We start from the raw sequence: 20,600 nt of genomic DNA, 5'->3' as shown, positions 1-20,600 counted from the left end.
CGGATCTCTAAGGTTCGCTACTGACAACTGCAGTTTTGCCACTGAGGCGTTAGGTCTGACTCAAGGAGCCGCAATAATTGCAGCTAACCCCAAACCCTAACCCCAAACTTCTGTCTCTGGGCAGCAGCAGATGTTGCTATTGTGTGTATCCAAGAAGTGTGTGCCCAGGGACAGCTGTCAAGAAACCAAACAAAAGATGTGATTGTGGGAGATTAGCCTATAGAATGCTCTTGAGCAGCTCTCAGGCCTGTGATGATTGCCTTTAGATCAGTCACAGTATGTCATTTCTGCTGAAATGTTGAGAAATTAGCTGCAGAATTTGGATCCTCATGACGGTTGGGTATGAAATGTTCATTTTTCTTAGGTAGCAATTCACATTTTCATTAAGTTGTGTGGTCGCACAGGGTGCCACTCTTGTGGCGCCCTGTGGAGTGATCATTGCTGCACTCCCCTGAAGCAAAATATACTGTTACTAGCTGAACCAGGCGCAGACCATCTGTGCCTCTAGTCCCCTCCCCGCTTTCTCCCCCCCAAGCCCACCCACCAGTCGCCACTTTCTCCAGCCCGCACGCCACCGCTTTCTTCCTCCTCCCCCTGCCGGCGTCCGCTTTCTCCCACCTCCCCCCCACACCGCGGCTTTTTTCTCCTCCCTCATTCACCTGCCACTGCGGCTTTTCTCTCCCCATCCGCCTGCTGACGCCACTCTTCTCTCCCCTATCTGCCCGCTGCCGCTTTTTTCTCCCCCCATCTGCCTGCCGCCACTTTTTTCTCCCCCACATCAGCCCACCACCGCCGCCACTTTTTTCTCCCCCCCCATCCGCCGGCCACCACTGCCACTTTCTTCTCTCTCTCCTCCTCCCTCCTTACTCGGCAGGGCCGGGCCAGACCACCTCCATTATTATTGCTGGAACTCTCGCAGCGTGCCACGAGAGTTCCGCCGCCAAATCCTGGGCAAGCATGCCAGCTAAGACAATTAAATACAGAGATTGTAGCATCTGTAGTCTGCAAAGGTTGGGCAGCATCCGGTGTAAGCAATGGGACTATTTGGGAGTAGGAAGTCCTACTCACATGTAAAAAATAACAATTCAGGAATGGATGAGGGTTAAAGACAGCATCAATTTCCTAGTTACATATATATGCTTGGAAATATTTAAGCAATGGTTTTAAAAACCAGCATTGTTAAAGTATCAAACTGTTTCATTGTTATGATCATAAATAATAATTATTCATATTATGTGTGCACATGTGTCTGAATATTATACTGCTTTATTTCAGAAGGCTTCAAGAACGTGATGGATGCATCAAGTTTTAAAGCTGGGATGCAAAATGTGTGAGCACAGAAGCATCAAACTAGTAAATGTCGGTCCCTGAGCCATAGAGTTAAGTGAAATCTACAACTGTTTTTTTTACCAGTTGTTTTAGTCAGCTAAAACCAGTTGTTTTAGTCAGCTAATTAAATTGGTTCTAAATTGTATGCCTTGACTGACAAATACATCAGTGACCCCCAAGCATGTGAAAATCCAGCAATGCCTATACAGCCACACCTCCACTTCACATTCAGTACAAATTCACCAGAGCGCAGAAGAAGTTGTATTTTTAGTCCAGTGTTTGTCATTGCTTAGCCTGGAGATGTTTGGTGTTTTCCTTAATTGTTGTAATGGTCTTCCAGACCACCTGCAAGCCTGCTGTGAGCCACGGTAGAATCATTGTGCTGCTGAATACCCTACTGTCAGCCCTAAAAGCATAATAATGGTTGTACAGAAACACGCCATATGGAAAGGTAACAGAATGTGTTCCAGGTGACTGATTAAGTTGGACGCTAGCCATGCTGAGACAGTGAGCATGATACCTGAGTAGCAGTATCACATTTTAAGAGGGGATCATAGTTCACAAGCTGGACACCAAAGCTTTGTTTACACATTTTTCCAGGGCCTAAGCTGTGGCTACCATTCCAGGGAACTCAGACTCCCTTGTGCTACAGTGTACTGTGCCCTCCCTATGCACTTATTTCTCTACAGTTTTTAAATGCAGGACTCTTTGTAGCAACCAGAAGCAAGAAATTCAAGCAAGCACATAATGAAAGCACGAGAAGGATTAAAAGAAGGTTGCCCCAAATAATAGTTTCAACTTGCCCACGTTAACCTTGTTCCTCTCACTTTGCACCCAACGTAACAATGGCTGCACATCAAACTTCACGTAGACATTACTTTAAAAACAGGCTGATGCTTATGCATGAATAAACTCACAAGCAGTTTCTCAAACACGTGATATCTAAGTTTCTCTACTATTGCCATATGAAACCCTTAAGTCCAACACCCTATGACTGTATGAGGAGCTTTTTATCCAGTTTTTCTTTAAACTATCATATGAGTTTGCCTACCAAGCCTTTTAGATTTCAAGTAAATGACTCAGACAACAAACATAAATAAATACGTGTACGTATATAAATAAATGTGTAGAAGAAAAATACAATTTGTCAGTGATGGTATGGCAGAAAACCGACCATAAGTCAGCCTGTATTTTTAAGAACACATAAAATTCTGTTGAGAAACAGGTATGCATAATTTCACTTTGGGACTTCCAACTGCAGTTTAGGAAAGTTGGGCAACCTTCTGATGAAAAATGACAGAAATGGAAAGTGATTTTAATGTATAGCAATAAAATAATCAACTAATTTTCATTAAGGCTGTAAAATTAAGGTAAAGATTGACTTAATATTTCATATTATACTATTAAAAAGATAAGGAATATGATCTTCTTGTAATAAAATTCCCTAATAATTTAATGTCTCCTTTCTGAAGCTACTGCTGTTACACTGGATCCTGATATTTATTTAAAGCAATGAACAGCAGTTTGGAAGCCAAAGCAGACATTAATTCATAAATGTGAGCAGTGTTCCAAACTAAAGCAGCACATATGCCTGTGCTGCTTTAGCCTGGAACGCTGCTCACACACTTCTTTACTCTGGATGTCAGCCAGCATATATGGTATTCATAGCATTTCTGGGTAGACAGGGGCAATTTTTGCCAATCTCCCCTTCCCTCTTAAGTGCTCAGTGCCACCCAAAAATATGTCCCTGAGGGCTGCATGACCCCAGTGGACATATTTTCCTGTGGCTCAGAGGGCTTCAGAAGGAAGGGAAGACTGACACAAATCTCTCCCTCGTGTGAGCGCCCACTTTGCTTTAGTCTGGAATGCTGCATGTGTACTTCCTTTGATTCATACGCTCTTCATTGGTCTGGATGTCAGCCTCTAAAAGTAAGGAATAGGATATGGATTTGCATTACAGAAAATTAAAAATGCAGCCAAGATAATTCCCTCCCCCCCACCGCCAGTGACTTCACAGTTATGGCGGCGGGGGGGGGGTATTCAGACAACCCTTACAGTCTATATTGTGCTTCAAACTGGACTAAAAAAATAAGATGTCTTTAGATATTATTCACAAATAGTGCCCTTGCCATATCAGGATACATTAGGGATTTTTATCTCTGTTTCCAAATTGTTTTTAGCTATATAATCATTGATACCATTAAAACCACCAGTCTTAAATCCATCATATGCTGTAGCTGTTTAATTATAGATATAGGGGTAATAGATATGGTGTTCCATACACAGCCTAGCTATATTTTTCCATGCTATTTAGAAATTGGTAGGATTCAAAATTTGTTGAGTTTGCTGATGCAAAAGAATCATGAGCTGGACACATTTTTAAAAATGAAATTTCATAATACTAAAAATCAGAGTTGACCGTCTAGAGACAAGATTAACTTCACATTATCAGCAAACATTCTAGACTTCTGCTGATCTTTATTACATAACATTCCACCCGAAATTAAAAAGCTAGAAGATGCTAGAGAGGACAATGGTGCATCAGCATTACTAAGCCCTGCAACAGTGGATAGCTCCAACCTCATTTGTTTACATTCTGCAGCCTTCTCATTTGGTTTAGGAAGAGCAGCAGACTCCTTCAATGAAAACTGAAGAAGGCAATAAAACCATTTAAATGGGGGGTGAATATTAAGCTGAAAGCAACTCATTTATTTCCCCCTAAACATAAGCAGACTTAGATGTGATTTATCTCATTTTTCCTATGAACCATCACTAACTGGACAAATGTATATTATTTCAGGGTACTGCTGAATGGTTGGCATAAGGAAGTCCTCCGAAAAATTATAAAATGAAGTAAGGCTGAACAAAAACATGCAAACTCATCTAAGGAGTGAAGATTGAAATAGCCCTACCCTGTCCTATTCCAGAGAAAGGGAGGTCCAGGAAGCAACCTAATTTAATAATTCAATCAAGTAAAAATCGAGCATAATCCCATTACCATCATTCCACTTAAGTAGCAGGGTTTAAACGCTGAGGTTTTAATTTATGTTTCTAAACAGTACAAAATACAAGCCCTGTCTTTCCTCCTCCCCCACCCCCGTGAAAAAAAGATCACTTGGTTCAACTGCTAACCTCAAAGAAGCTAACAGCTCAAACGCAAGGTTGCATTCGTTTCTCGCGACGAGCAGTACTGAACAGTATTTAATACCAAACCAAACCCTAACATAAAAATGCTCACTTACTACTGCTCCAGGATTTCAGTAAATATTTGATACTGATTTCAAAGAAGCCGGAATCCTGCTGGCTGGCCATGTCTGCAGCATACAAAGAGGCGGCTCCGAGCCGCTCGAGTGGTGGCAGGTACTTTGCCGGCGAGATGTGACTGTCACCAGTTAGTGATGTAAACGGAGGGGGGTCAGGAGAGGAAATGAAGTCTCTGCAGAGCCTCTCCTTCCGCTCCTGAGAGGTAGCTGCTGCTGCTGCTGCTCTCCTGTTCAGCGGCAGGAAAAAAACACCACCCCAGGAGGAGATGCTTGTCCCCTGTTCATCCTTCAGTGAGGACTATTTGTTTTTTTTTGCCCAGTCGCAGAGAGCATCTTTGGGGTCTTGCGCTGGTCTAGAGCCGCCGCCGCGTGTGCGCACAGGCTCTCTTCGCATACCCAGAGCGGCTGCGGCTGCTGCATAAACACGGTCCCTTGCAGGGTGTCACAGCCGGCCTCGAAGAACGATCGGAAGGAAAACACCTCTTCCTGCAAACGCCCCGAAGCAGCCCAGGAAACAGGCTCCGCCGATCCGCCAGTGTAGGCAGCTTCAGGACCCTCCCCAACTTCTGCCAGCCTTTCCTCTCTGCCAACACAAGCGGCTTTTTGACCAAGCTGGGGTGTTTTTATACCGGCTGGTCAGCTGCTTCTCTCCCGTCTCTCCTCCAAGAACAACAACAACGCCTAATTCGGTACAACTGCATCATGCTGCGGTAAAGCAAAGGCTGCACCATCCAGCTCGCTGGGTGTGCAGTGACGGAGCGCGCCCCCCCCCTTCCCGCCTTGCCGGGGTCCTCTTCGCAGCCGCCTTAGTTGTTTAGATTCCTCCTTCCCAGCCCCAGACAAATCGTGGTTGATACCAATTTGTCTTGATCAGATTTAAAGAGACAGCAGCCAGGGAAAGAACAGCTTATTAAAGCAGCTTCTTGCACATCAGATCACAGCCCCATCCACAAGCCGCTTAAGCCAAAGGATTTTAAATCCTCCTGAAATCTAGGGGACTAGTGCCCCAGTTCCTAAACACATTTGCTTTAAAAAGTAAGGGTCATTTTACGAACCACCTGGACAAGATGTGTGTTGGTTATCTCCCTGGCAGCAGTGAATCCCAGGTGTGTGGGCCACTTTGGCCACCACATAAAGGTCTGTATACCTAGTATAGGCTCCTAAACAAAATTTTAGGTAGTTTGCAATGGTGCGCAGAAATGGTTGGTCTTGCACATGGTGGGATTAGAACATAGGAACCTGCCATATACTGAGTCAGACCATTGGTCTATCTACCTCAGTATTGTCTTCACAGACTGGCAGCGGCTTCTCCAAGGTTGCAGGCAGGAATCTCTCTCATCCCTATCTTGGAGAAGCCAGGGAGGGAACTTGAAACCTTCTGCTCTTCCCAGAGCAGCTTCATCCCCTGAGCGGAAGATCTTGCAGTGCTCACACATCAAGTCTCCCATTCAGATGCAACCAGGGCAGACCTTGCTTAGCTTCGGGGACAAGTCATGCTTGCTACCACAAGACCAGCTCTCCTCTCCTTAAAAAGATTAAGTGTGACTGACTCACCCCAGCCAAAGAAGCCATCTATGCACCAATTTCTGAATTTTCAGCACCACTACAAGCTGGTCAGTGAAGAATATAAGCAAAAACAAAAAGGTTCTTACCCAATGGAGCTTACAATCTATGAGGTATGAGGGTGTAAGAAAAATGGAGAGAAGACTAAGTTTTCTACCAAAACAATTAAATCCCCTCATAGTTCAGACCATATTACTTCCTCCTCAAATCATGCACTGGCTTTCCATCCCTTTTGCACCAAGCACAAAATTACTCAAATTTACCTTCAAGAATGTGCACAGTGTAAACCCATGCCTTCTGTCCTTATTTTCCTATAAAACCCTTCAGTTCTATCACCCTCCGGTCTCTTGCTTTCTTAAATAGCTGAGTTCATTCGCCCTTTGCTGCCCCTTATGCTGGAATGCCCTCAGAGAACATTACTGGGATCCTGCTCCGTTCCATAAAATCCCTTCCCCAAAGCCATTTTCTCATGAAGTCTTTGATTTAATCCCAGGGATGGCTCCAAGGGGTGGCGAGTGTTAGGCGTGTGCACAAACCAAAATTTGTAGTTCGGTTCAAATTTGAACCAAAGTGCTGGTCCTTTAATTGGTTTGGTCCATTTGACCAAACAAGTTTGGTGGTTCAAGGGGCTATGCTTGTAAAGGAGAATCCGGTGAGGATTCCCTTTTAAAAGCAAAGGGGAGGGGGAATCCATGAGAAGTCTTCTAAAGGAGCAGCAAGAGGGATGAAGGTTCTTACTGGCCCTGTAGCCACCGTGGCTGTTCCTCAAAACACCCCTCACACAGCCCGAGCTCCCTTTGGCAACCTACCTACGCAGCTGCACAGTTCTGGCCTCTTCACTCCTCTACCCAGAACAAGTGGTAGAAGCCAGTGCAGCAAGATAGTCGAAGACTCTTCCACCCTCCCAGAAGCTATCTTCCTGGCCAGGGAACTGCACTGGATGAGACCATGTGTGCAGTAGTGATGTGCATGAAACCAGTTTGGCCAGTTCAGTTTGAATCCGAACCAGATTCAAACTGACCCAGTTCCGAGCTTGGCCAAATTGGGTCGAACCAGTTTGCAGGCTGGTTCAGGGATACTTGTAAATGAGAGTCTGGTGAGGATTTCCCTTTACAAGTAAAGGGGGGATTCCCTAATCCCTATCCTAAAGGTAGCTGGGGGTGGGGAAGAGAAAGGGTACTTCTCCTTACCTTTTGTGGTGGCTGCGGAGGCAGTGGAGAGACATCAGAGGCAGTGGGAGGGCAGCAGTGGGGGCTCCTCCAAGCCCCGTTCTGACCTCCCAAATGACAGCCCAGGCAGCTGCAGCTCAGTACGGGCTTCCGCACATGGGACCACACTCCCAGACAATCTGCGCTGCACCAAGGAGCCGATGTGTACTGGTCTCCAGATATCCCTCAATGCATAGCACAAAGAGTGCAGTGCATTGGGGGATTCCCCTGGGAGATGGGTACTCTGGGGGATTCCCCCGGAAGATGGGTACTCTAGCAGCAGACACATGATCCTGGCAGCCGGGTTAAGGCTCACAGCCTTAACCCTGGCTAACAGCCTGGGCTATGGAACCAGCTTGGCAGTGCAGCATTGGAGGATTCCCCAGGGAGACAGGTGCTCTAGCAGCAGACACACGACCCCAGTAGCTGGGTTAAGGCTCATGGCCTTAACCCTGGTTAACAGCTGGGCCACAGAGCTGGGTTTGGCGGCGAAGCACAGGATCCATGTGGCTCCCGGCGGTTCTGATGGGCCCAGACCCTGGGCTTGGCTGATCCTGAGAACAGCCTTAGTATTTTCTGAGAAATCTAACCCATTACCAAATAAGTTTGAAAATGTCAAGCAAGCTTCATTAATAAAGTGGATAAACAACATTAATTACCTTATTTCTATAAGTATTAAATGTACTGTATAGCAAAACCCTCATTCCCTCCTAACCTTCTTTGCTAGTTGTTCTGAAGTTGCCCCTGCTTAATTGCTTCATCTTCCTCCACACCTGAAAGTACCAGCATTTGTTCATATTTATTCCTTGTCATCCATGCCTTTCCATTCCTCTCGTCTCCTGTCAAAATTTACTTGGGGAGGGATGCAACTTTTCTGCATGTGAAAAAAGTTCAGTGTATATTTGTTTATTATATATTGATTGATTCGATTTCTATACCGCCCTTCCAAAAGTGGCTCATTGATATAATAATAATCATCTTTGTAAAATAAACAGTGCTACAAAAACAGTAAGTAATAAGAACCTGTTTCAGATTTGAGACTTTTTAGAATATAACCAACACAAAGTACAAGACTTGATATTTAGGAAGATGAGAGGCAATATGGAAACTTTATATATAAATACAAACTCTGAGCCAGAGCCTTGCATATATACTCTGGTACACACAGAGAGATTTGCACGCATAGCCTCCTCCATTATTTCCAATGGAAGGGGCAGATCCGGATCCACAGGAATCTGTTTCCTCCACTGAAGTGAATTGGACAGACCTAGTCAGAAGCGTTCCATGTATACATAAGAGCGGTTGCTGTTCTAAAACTACAACCCTACACACCCGGATAGTCCCACTGAACATAGTGGGATTTGCTTTTGAGTAAACATGCATAAGATTGGACTATAAGACAGTCTTCCCTCTAGAAACGGCCGGATACAAATGACTGTTTACCTACATCTCAAATTCTAAATACATTTACACATGTCATTCTAGGCAAATTTTCTTGGAATGCAGTCCCATTTAATTCAGTGCAATTTATAGTGCAATCCTTAAGTTAGAGGTAAATCCCATTTCAATACTCCCAGGTAAGCGAGAATAGGGTTGCATCCTTAAAATGCAATCCCTTCTTCTTCCTCTTCCTCCTCCTCCTTATTGTGAATAGGTCTGCTACTTTGGTTTTGACTTAAGTAGTGCATGATAGGAGTCCAGGGTTGAAGGAAGGAACCTTAATGTTCTTTTAATGGTTGTGGATATTTCCCAAATGGCCAGTTATGAGGACTAGTGCTGTGGAGGGTGCTGTATACTGCTGGGCAGTGTTCCCTGCAAGAAAGAAAGAATCCTAGATGTTGTTGACTACAGCTCCCAGAACCCCTAGCTGCAGTGGGCTTTGGCAGAGGATGCTGGGAGTTGTAGACAAGAACATCTGGGATTTTCTGTTAGAGGGAACACTGCTGGTGGCCGAACAGCAGTTTGGAATAAGAGGGAGAGAGCAAGCTGAGAGTTCCTAGCTGGAGATAGATGAAAGTGAAGCGTTGCTGGACAAGTTGCACTCCAAAGATCTTCAAATGCTCCTGTTTGCTTTCACATGCCCTGCTTATACAGCAAATATTACAAAGACACCATAAAGGCATCAATGCTCTCTCATTCAAAGGAAACTATACTCTGTAGTCCTGCCTCTAGAATGTCTTACTGCTTGGACAGGTTGAGATTGTGTAGTACTATTTGCCATATGACGCATGGTGCAGAGGATTCCATTATGCTGTGTGCACAATGCTACACTGCACCATGGCAGAGCAACTTCAGGCCCTTCACTTCTCCAGCTGGAGCATGCATGTGCATGCTGCACCCACAGCAGCAGGATTAAGCACTGTGTTGGAGGGGCCTGCACCACTTGCTGCCACAAAGGAAAGGCTGAGGCAGAATATTTGGCAAGCAGAATTGGGTACACACACCAGGAGTGCGACTTTAGATACACAACTTTACCACGATATTACTCTGGGAAGGTAGGTGTGCGTTCACATATCAGCCAGATTTACCCTGAAGTCCGTGCAATATTTCAGACAACACTTCACATACAATTCGGGTTTCCCCCTCCATATTGAAACCTAGCCCGATTTATGTCTGTGGTTTTAAAAAATACTCTTTTTGTAACCAAGTATCCGTTATGCTCCCAACTCGCAATAAAGCCTGCTGTCTGAGAAGCCCTCAGGACTGGCCTAGTTCTCCCTCCTTCCTGCTCTCTTCCCTTACCGGCCACCCAGTGCCAGGCCCTCACCATTAGGCGAGCATCTTTGACTGAAGAAATGGAGAAAGGGGAGGTGTAGACCAGATCAGCCTAGTCCTGCCGCTCTCTATCCCCTTTGCTTGTCCACACATGGACATTTTAAAGTTCTTCCCTTTTCATATAAAGACAGCAATCTCAGCAATCTCAAGGAAATGCATTTAGGATTGCCTTAGCTTAGAAATAACCAAACATATTATTATGACCTCAATTATCATTTATTTATTTATTTATTTAATAATTACTGAAGGTGTTTTTCCACCTTCAAATACACTAAACAGTGAAAAAATGCTAAGTGAAATATGCTGCCAAACAAGTGCTCAAGTGCCACAAAATCTATAAGACCAAGGGGCCAACTACACATTAGAAGCAGTAAATGCATGTGTTTAAATGCTGGTGGCTGTTTCTACTAGGGGAAAGGAACTCTGGGAGGGAGCAGTTTTCAGTGGAGAAGCAATGAGGTATGTGCTTAATTCTTTCTCAGACTGTCACTTATCCAATGCAACCCCCTCCCCAACTTGCTCTTCTCCTCACGAAATACCAGACATAGTGTTTCGTGGGGACAAACCCCCTTCTGGAACCATGTAGAAGGAAAAGCAACAGGCAGAAGAGTTGAAGCAGTCTTATGTACTTTTACTCAGAAGTCAGTCCCACTGTGTTCAATGAGGCTTACTTACAGGTAAGTCTGAATAGGGCTGCAGCCTTAAAATGGCAGAAGAGCAAAGACTGAGCAATCCCACTACAACCACCGCTGAAAACCATTCCCTTTTCACCTAAAAGCAGCTGTCAAGGTTTAAATAAATGCATTTTTGTGCAATAAGTGACTTGTCCCTTACAAGTAAACATGTTTAGAATTGAGATTAAAAGCTGTGGTCTTAAACATACTCACTTGCTTCAAAGTAAATTACACTGAGATTCAATAGGATTTTCAGTAATGTATAGATAGCTGAGCCAACATTACTATAACTTGTTCTAGAACTTCCATTTCCTTGCCTCCACTGACCTTACCACTGAGAGTTAAAATGGGGGCATTTCTTCCCAACACCCACTGACTTTAGGCCAGACAAATAACTAGACAGCATCAGTAGCAAAAACAATTGTATCCTAGTAATACCCTTTATGTACAGACTAGTTGACAGTAACCATAACAGCTGGTGTGGCAGTAAACTACAAACACAGACTTTTAAAGCTGTTTACAGTATCTCATAAGAGAAATTTAATGAGTGAGCTATTATGATCACGCAAACTATGTTTACATGTTTAATAATTATATGTGATGAAGGCTCCTGTATGCAGTTGTAATTCCTCTGAGGAATCATTTCAGGGAATGTTTAGTGCCACTCAAGTTTTATAGATCAATGAGTACAGCATGGCCCTTCAAGTTGTTTTCTGAGAACAATCTTGCAAATAAGAGGCTTTGTTTATCATAAATTATCACACATCCAAGACAAGAATGCTATAGAGAAACCTCAGAATTTCATCGGAAATTGGAAATAAATATATCACAACTGAGTCCAATGATACTTACTCCAAGTAAGTTCTCTCAACCACAAATATCCAAGTAGAATTGCAACCATAATTGGAAGAATGCACCATTACAGCAAACATTACTTCCAAAATAAGTGTGCTTAGGATCACAGTCAAACAATGGAATCTTATACAACTGTTTTCGCTGTCATGGCATTAAAAACAGTTTACAACAAGACAGCATGATGGCACTTTAAATGGGCTTGAGCCAGGCATCACACAAGTATACAGTTGTCCAGTGTTTGCTCCTAAGTAATTGTCAGCTTTCAGGATGCTGGGCTGCATAACTGTTACCAAGCCTGCTCCCACCACAGTCACACAAGGAGGCTCTTCTCATGCACAGCCTAACGCAAGCTAGGGAAGCCCAGCCTGGGTTAGGCTATGCATGAGAACTGCTACCAGGATCAGGCCCAATCATGGCAGGGCAGCACTGCCTAGCCCAGCTTTTAAGCCTGGCTTTAAGCCAGGTTTAAAGGAGCAAGCATTCCCTTAACCAAGGCTCTGGGATCGTGTGACTGCACGGGTTGCTTGCAGCCCATGTAGTCTCAGAGACGGAAGTGCCCATCTCCTGGGGGAATCCCACAACACACTGTGCTTGGCACGCAGTGCTCACCTGGCGCGCAGCATCATTCCAGCCTCCGGAGATTGGGTCTTGTGGGAGTGCAGTCAGTGCTCCCAGCAGGAATCCTTGTCGGGGGGTGGGGTGGGGGAGGTAAGGACTGCACAGCGCCCACCCGCTCCCCCGCCTGCCCAGTCGTGTGAATAGCTCCAAGGTCTTTATAAATACATATCATTGCCATCTGCACAGCTATATTGTCTTTACTTCGCAATCCTTTAACTTGGTGATACGAGCTATAATGATGGCTCAGCAATTCTTATGGTCAGACTGTTCATATCCGAATACTTCTAGTTTACTTGAGCTGTGGATTGGAGCTGTGAAGAGTGACCACACCAGGCAACAGTAGGTTAATGCTCTTGGGAGCATTTCTAGAGCAGAAAACAGAACATAAACAACTATAAACTGAATGCTATATGTTTGTGTGGGAATGCATGCTCATCTTCCCTGTGGTTCAAATTGATAGCTAGAACAATCTTGTCATTCATTTCAAGCAATATTCCTTCAACCCAAACAGAGGCCCTATTCATTTTCCATTCCCATGCCTGGCATTTGCATTTGTAAACAAACACTCACATATGTTTTATTTTCTACAAGGAGGTGTGTTGTTACCCGGTAAAGTCATTTTGTGTAGATTACACTTATAGGAAAGTTCAAGAAATGAAGTACATGTCATATAATTTTTTTATTAATGTGATTGCAAAAAGGAAATAAAAACAGTTTTAAAATAGTAGGATTTCAACTACAAAAATTGTTCATTTTATTGAATAATTACCATAAATAGTAAATTTTAATCATAGTAAATTTGAATCTGAGAAAGATCTGCTTTTTGTGGGCATGATGTCATTTTTGAATTACTGATCTGATTATTGAGTATTAAAAATCTATTGAGAGCAGTAACAGTTTAAATATAATTGTATTCAGAATTTCTTCCAAAAATGGGGCGGGGGGAATTCTAATCTTTCCTCAAGCATATTCTGGTGTAAAAAATGGTGCATTGTCCAGCTAATTTAAGTGGCTGCATTGCAGTTGAAAAATTTGGTAACTATAGGTCACTAGGAAGTATGACTTTATTTTGCACAAACAAATTATTAAAAATAAGACTTCTAGATTAGACTAGTTAGCTAGTTATATACCACCTCATACCAATGTCTCATGGTGGTTTACAAAGACTTATTGAATTAGACTTCTAGAACCCATCATTGTATTTCAATTGTTTTAATTTTGTTTTAATCTGTGTTTTTAATTGTCATCCTCCCAGAGATGTGAGTTTAGGGTGGTATATAAATATGCTAAATAAATAAAATAAAATACAAATATTTATTTGTAAATTTGTAAAATTAGCACAATATTCTTCCTAAGGACAAACTACTCTTACTCAAGCCAAAACAGAAGTCCACTAATAATGATACATAGCATTTGTATAGCATTTTTGAGCGTTCAAAGTGCTTCAGGTGCATAATCTTGATGCAATGCTTACAACAACCCTGTAAGGTAAATTTTATTATCCTTACATGACATCTGGAAAGCTAAGACGGAAAGAGAGTGGCTTACTTGGGCCACACAGTTCATGGCAGAATCACTGCTTATTCTCTTAGTCACTATACCAGTTTTCAGCTAAGAGTGCTGTAATGAGTAGGGGGGAAAGCAGTATTCTAGTGCCAGCTCAGCCAAAAGAGGATTCATGTCACACAGACCTCCACTTCACACATTAACCATTGGGATGTGGCTCGGTACCTGCCCCTGTTTGAAGCTATTTGCACCACACCACCCACCCTGACTGGTTCAGACCCCTGGGTGAAACCAGCACTCACACTGCCCTCCAGCAGGGGTGTGCATAGACCAATTTTTGCGGTTTGGTTCAAATTCAGACCAAATTTGAACCTCACCACTGGTCTGCGAACCAGTTCCGTCAAACCGACCAGCTGGTCCGGTCCCTTTGATAGAACTCGATCGAACCAGTTCAACTTGGTTTGATGATCCAAGGGGCTATGCTTGTAAAGGGGAATCCTGCCTTTAAAAGGCTTCGAGGTGGTTGCCAATCCCTTTAAAAATAGGTGCTCATTGATCCTTCAGCAGCGGTGTGGTTCCAGCATCCGTGGAGGCCAGAATCATGCCGCCACCAGAGGATCTGTAGGCACCTACTTTTAAAGGTGCCTTCTTGCTCCCTCCCCCCCCCCCACTGGCCATACTCAGAAGCCTTTTAAAGGCAGGATTCCCCTTTCGTTGTGTACCAGTTCGTGCACACACCTACCCTCCAGGCCAGAGGCCCAGTGCTGATTGATGCCCTTCTTCCCTTTGTTCACCTCTTCAGCTCTATCTTCCAGCCAGCATTGCTGCTTGCTGTAGCAGGCAGTAGGTATCCACCTTTGCTGGCCACTTTGGGTCTCGCTGGCACCGCTGAGCCAGCTCTCTCCCCACTCCCCACTCCATCAAAATTGTCCACTTTGTCTTCTCCCAAAATGGATTCACCTTTGCTAGCTGGTGTATCTCTCACTGCCACTGCTGCACCATTTCTCTTTCTCTTCCTCCCCCTTCACCAAACATGCCAGCTGAGTGGACAGGTTTGGTTGGAGTGGGAGGAGAGAGAGCAACAGTGCAGTGGTGGCAGTGAGAAAGGTGGATGCCTGCCGCAGCAAGAAGCAGTGGCACCGGCCGGAGTACAAAGCATACCCTCTCAGAAGAAAGGCAATGATCAGCACTGGACCTTTGGCCCAGAGAATGAGGCAGTAAACTGGGTAGCAGGGGAACAGGGTAAGCAAGGGGAAAATAGCGAAGAAATGGAAAGTGACAATGGAGACAAAACGGGGACAGTGGCAGTGAGCAGCTGGGGTGATGCCAAGGACAGGGCATCACTGTTGCTTCACTTGACCATTTAAAATGTCAGTACATGGCAGCAGCTCCCAGTCAGGTCTCATAAAATGGCTTTGCTCTTCTTAGAATTGCAGTAGGATGTGTGCAAGGTACTCAGTATGCTATTTCCCAGTGGCAAACTGGAAATTAAAAGTTAACAAATTTTGAGTAATTTTAACAAAATTTTAATAATTTTTAGTTTTAGTAATTTTAACCAAACAAACAAAAAACCACCTTGCAGGCCAAGGTATGTTTATACTAGTTAAAATTAAAGAGATTTTTTTAAATTATAAAAATAAATACATTGTAGTATTATAATTAGGATTTTAAATTTTCATTTCATTAGAATCTGGCAAACACGTGAAGAAATGTGTTGGGGTGGGGTTTTTTTTAACTGAATAAAAGTCTGAAATAAAATAGCCTGGATGTTTGGCAAAGGGCTTTATCTCCAACTTTTCCAGAGTGTACATCAACTTATTTTCTGATTTGTAATTATTTCTACTGTCCTGCCATCAAAATATTTACAAGAGAGCATGTTTTTGCCTTCTCATGGCAGCCAGCTGGGATATACTAAATATAAGCGCTTGCATAACTCCCCAGTACTAACAAGCCAAGCCAAGCCAAGCCAAGCCAAGCATTAATCATGTGACCTGAACAGTCATTCTGGCATTGCCATTTGACATGCAAATCAGCAGTGTCACCTGAATTAACCGGGAGAACGGAATACTCATACACACACACACACACACACAATGAAAAAACAAAAAAACCCAACGATCTCTACCACAGTCCAAAACCAAACAATGGGCAGTTGCTTCTGTAAGAAAAATCAAACTACTATTTAAAGTCTGTCCACTTGCAATAATTATTGTTTTTAAATGTTTAAAATTTTAGGCACTGTAGTTTTTCACACCATTCTCTCTCTCTCCCTCTCTCTCCCACTCTCTCGATTTCTCTCTCTCTCTCCCTCTCTCTCTCTCCCCTTTTGCACAAAACGTGTTACTGTGCTGCCACCAAGTGGCATCATAAACTAATCAAAGTTAAAAGAAGTATGGATGAACAATCCATACTGGGTTGGGGGTGGGGAGTCATTGCAGCTGCTGCTTTTTCTCTTTTTCTCTCTCCTCTCCATATACCAGTGATGTTTCTGTTGTAATTTGGAAAGCAGCAGCCGGCAACTTGGAAGGAGAGTCGGAATTTCTACCAAATTGTCAGAGCTGACTCACATGTTTCCACCTAAAGAAGAAGGGCAGGGGGTGGAGGGAGAGATTGTGGCTCACACATCTTCAGTTTTTGTATTATCAAACTTAGGCAACTGCTGGGCAGCACAGCAGCTGCACTTCTAGTGGAGCTTGCATTTGTCTCAGGCTCCCATCCCATCTCCTTGTGTTTTTGTTCAGTTCCCGAATGAAAATACAAAGTCTAAGCTAAAATGGCCACACTCTTAATACAATTTATTATCTAGAACATTTACATAAGAACAGACCTGCAGGATCAGGCCTAAGGCCTATCTAACCCAGCATCCTCTTTCCCAAAGTGGCCCACCAGATGCCTCTGGGAAGCCCACAGGCAAGAGATGAAGGCATGTCCTGTCTCCTGCTGTTGCTCTCCTGCAACTGGTATTCAGAGGCAAAACAAGGCCTATTTTCCTTGTTTTGGAATAAAGAAGCAGAAGCTGCCATTTCTACTTTTCTAGCTAGCTAGATTCATCGTACAGGGCAGGGCCTGAAGCACTTTTCCCTTTTTGCAACAAGCAAACATGCCTGGGCATGGCACACAAATTAATACATTGCATTAAATAAGATAGGCATTTTTCACACAAGGCTTTTAACTCGCATTTCTTCTGGAATGGAGGATGTGTGTTCACTTATTGGCCAGATTTGCCCCAAAGCCCTTGTGAGCTATCCGGGAGCACTTCACACACAATTTGGGTTTTTCATTTCACATTAGAGTACAGCTCAATTTATATCCGGGATAAAAAGATCCACTTTTTATGTCGGATTTTGGGAGCAACTTTGAACTCGAAGTAAACTTGACGTAAAGCTTGCTGTGTGAAAAACACCATAGAGTTCTAGTCAGGACTCATCACAACCCTATATACTGCAAGCTATTTAAAAATGAATTTAAAATGATACAGATTCAGAATTCTCAACATATTCAAAGCTTGCTCTTATGTTTTACAAACCTTCTGGACAAGTACAAATGTCAATCTAGACCATAGTAAATAATGAGTTTTTATTAGGGCTGCAATATTTAATCCATTCAATTTATCATTTAAACACAACATTTGGGTCAACTAAAAAGATGCCTCAAATTAAGCAGACAGCAGATTTTAAATTAGTAATTGTAGTGGCTAACATGAGGCACACTGTTACAGCTCTGTAACCAGGGGTGTGGCTATAATTGAATGGGGGGGGGACACACCAAATGTCACTGTGCCACTGAGGGAGGGGAGGCCTGCCAGCTGGGTGGTAACTCACTCTCCTGCAACAAAGATGGAGCAGAGACAAAAAAGACAGAGGACCCAGGTGGGCACAGAAGCCCATCTTCACTTTTTGCCCAGAGTCTACTCTTGCTACACCCCTGCTTGTAATTAGGGGTGTGCAGAAAACCGATTTGCCTGGCTCGGTTCGAGTCTGAACCAGACTCAAACTGAACAGGGCATGTTCGGTTTTGTAGTACCAAACTGGGGTGGGTTCAGCTTGAGGTGGAGCTGAGCCGAACCAGTTCGATGGCGAGCCGGCTCAACCTCAAGCTGGTTTGCACATCCCTACTGTAATGATGCACCCCAGAGCTGCTATGGACTTCTAAGGCAGCACTGATGCTGTTCAGAAGCAACTGTTGGAGAAGAAGCATTTCCACGGTTTCCCCCATTCACAGCAATGGGGAAACCTGAAAAATGCTGCTTCCACAATCACTGCTTCTGAACATACAAGAGACGAGACAAGTCTTTATTTCCTTCTATGACCAGCAAAACAGCAAAATAGACGAGACACAATTAAAGTAATCTACTCCTACAAGACATTAGGGAATCTCTATAATTAATATTACCTAAAACACCTAAAACATAATACAGTGAGTAGGCTTCTGAACAGTGTTGCGGCTGCCTTAGAAGTTGGCAGCAGCCCTGTGGCGTAGCATTACAGAGCTGTAACACTGTGAATCATGTTAGCCAGTACAAGTATTTGGAAAAACTTCAGATGGTAAGCACCATCTTAAAGTGGATTTCTCTTCTGTATGTAAGAGAAGGGGGGATGTATGCATAATTCAAAAACATGCAAAGAGCTACTTTAGGGAAACCCACAGGCTTGGGCATACCCAATTAATTCTCCATTTTTTTCCTTTCAAATGGCAGATCCCCATGTCCTACTGCAAAATGCTGTTCAACCTTTCCTCTGTTTCAAAAGAAGTTTGCCATGCACAGAGCGGCAGTGGGGTTCAAGAAATAAAAATCCAAAGCTCCCTTGAGCATGCAGGAGACAAGGATTTCTTTGGATTCAGGCAAAAAAAAAAGGTTTTTTTAGAACTAAAAAACCCATCTTAGAACTAATGCTCTTTTCTCTTCTGGAATTGTATACTGATTTCATCCATTAATTAACTGGCTAAAACTCATACAATTAACTGAGATTTTGTTAATTGGGTGACAGATGTGCCGATCACATATATGTATGTGATCAGCAATGTTAACACTCTCAATATCATTCTGAATGCTTTTCACCTGTACTCCATGCCCTTTCTGTTTTTCTACACAGTGTTTGTGTGCATATTTTTGGGGGGGGGGGGATAACTGATCTTTAAGATCTACTGTCTTATTTTTCACATAATATTAATGTTTTTAAAACTGCCACATATTACATTGCAATAATGATTGGGTACTATTATGTAATACTTTTATTACTCAACATTACATAAGATTATTATTGGGCCTTTGTTAAGCCGGAAGTGAGATTGTTAACAGCAAAACCTGTTGCTATTACACATTACCTGTCCTGGCTTTCAACTTTATGTGAAGGCAGAGATTATTACTAACTTCATATAGGGAAACTTTAAAACTGTATTGGAAAAAGGGGGAAATATTTTAAACACATTCCTTCCCCTGCCACCTTTCCAAACCAATATTATGGCAGTGTGTGAACAATGGTTTTGTCACTATGCTGCGTCTCTACCATCTTATCTAGGAATTGAACAGCCCAGTCAATAGCACAATTAAGCTCATATAAACATGGATTTAAAGCAAGTTAATCCTCTGCACTTCAATGGAACCAAGTCAACCTGAATCTCAATAACTCAGATTAGCTGGAATGTCCTTATAGCTGCAAGAATCTTCAAAGGAAGTTATTGACCCTCCATTATGGCATTTATAGGAGTGTTGGGACAAATTGGTTTCCATGTTGCTTTTTGCAAAAATGCATGTATTTATTTATATCTATGTAAACCGCTTTGGGAACTTTTGTTGAAAGGTCAAGGTCAAGTGTGCCACTGAGTCAGTGTCGACTCCAGGTGACCACAGAGCCCTGTGGTTGTCTTTGGTAGAATACAAGAGGGGTTTACCATTGCCATCTCCCATGCAGTATGAGATTATGCCCTTCAGCATCTTCCTATATCACTGCTGTCCGATATAAGTGTTGAAACATACCAGCACGGATTGGAACCGGCAACCTCTGGCTTGTTAGTCAAGTCATTTCCCTGCTGCGCCATTAGGGCAATATTCCTTGGATTCGTATTTGTCGTATTGTTCGGTGAAGACCATCTAGTCTCATGGCTAGGTAAGTTAGGTATGTGGATATATGAGACTTATAAAATCAGCCACTATAGCCCCATGTTTAGAGGCAATATGCTTCTGAATACCCAGAGCTGAGGACAGGGAAGGATTGTTACCTTCACATACTGCATGCGGGCTTCACTGTGTCCTCTGGATGGCCAGCCACTACTAGAAACAGGTTGCTGGGCTACATGGATCTTTAGCCTGATCCAGCAGGGCTTTTCTTGTGCATTATTATGTTAATTTGCCTGATAAATAAAAATAGTCTCCAGTGATCATGCAAGTCCCCATTTTCCCTTCTAGCTTAAATGACAGAGTTTTAAAGAGGTTCTTTTTCTCCCAGACTAAGGACATTCAGAAATATAACATTAAATCTAACATTTCAGAGAAGCAGGTATAAGGAAGTCAAAGACTCCCTGCCCACAAAAAACTAGCACATCGGGAGGAAAGATTCTAGGCTAGCAGTCTTCCTGAAATTTCTGTGCTCTAAGAGTTATTTAATTATGGAACATTCAAACATGCAATCTGCTTTATGCAGCAATATAATCCCATACAGGCCATGTCTTTGACTTTCTTAGCCATATCAATTGTATCTGAGCATCCATAAATAGTAATGAAGCTTGGAATCACGTGCAGCAACTGTAGTAGCTGCCAAACCAGCATTACTTTCTATACTCTGGGACCATGGAAAAGGCAGAAGAGGGGC

General features: G+C 43.2%; 1 protein-coding gene across 9 annotated transcripts in view; it reads right to left on the bottom strand.

The window, feature by feature from the left end:
* Nucleotides 1–20,600, bottom strand: part of FRY (FRY microtubule binding protein) — a 343,900-nt gene that overhangs the window by 238,980 nt on the left and 84,320 nt on the right. For 3 of the 9 annotated variants that reach the window (XM_053312382.1, XM_053312384.1, XM_053312386.1), the window contains exon 1: nucleotides 4,572–5,389. The exons of the other annotated variants lie outside the window; for them this stretch is intronic. In XM_053312382.1, the coding sequence (XP_053168357.1) occupies nucleotides 4,572–4,641 (70 nt within the window). In that variant the 5' untranslated portion in view covers nucleotides 4,642–5,389. Of the gene's footprint in view, nucleotides 1–4,571; nucleotides 5,390–20,600 lie in introns of those variants that run through there. 9 annotated transcript variants of the gene reach the window in all.

This window comes from Hemicordylus capensis, chromosome 3 (assembly GCF_027244095.1).
Source record: "Hemicordylus capensis ecotype Gifberg chromosome 3, rHemCap1.1.pri, whole genome shotgun sequence".
Classification (NCBI taxonomy): Eukaryota; Metazoa; Chordata; class Lepidosauria; order Squamata; family Cordylidae; genus Hemicordylus; species Hemicordylus capensis.
Note: the sequence above shows the minus strand (reverse complement) of the source record. Positions and strands in the feature narration are given on the sequence as shown.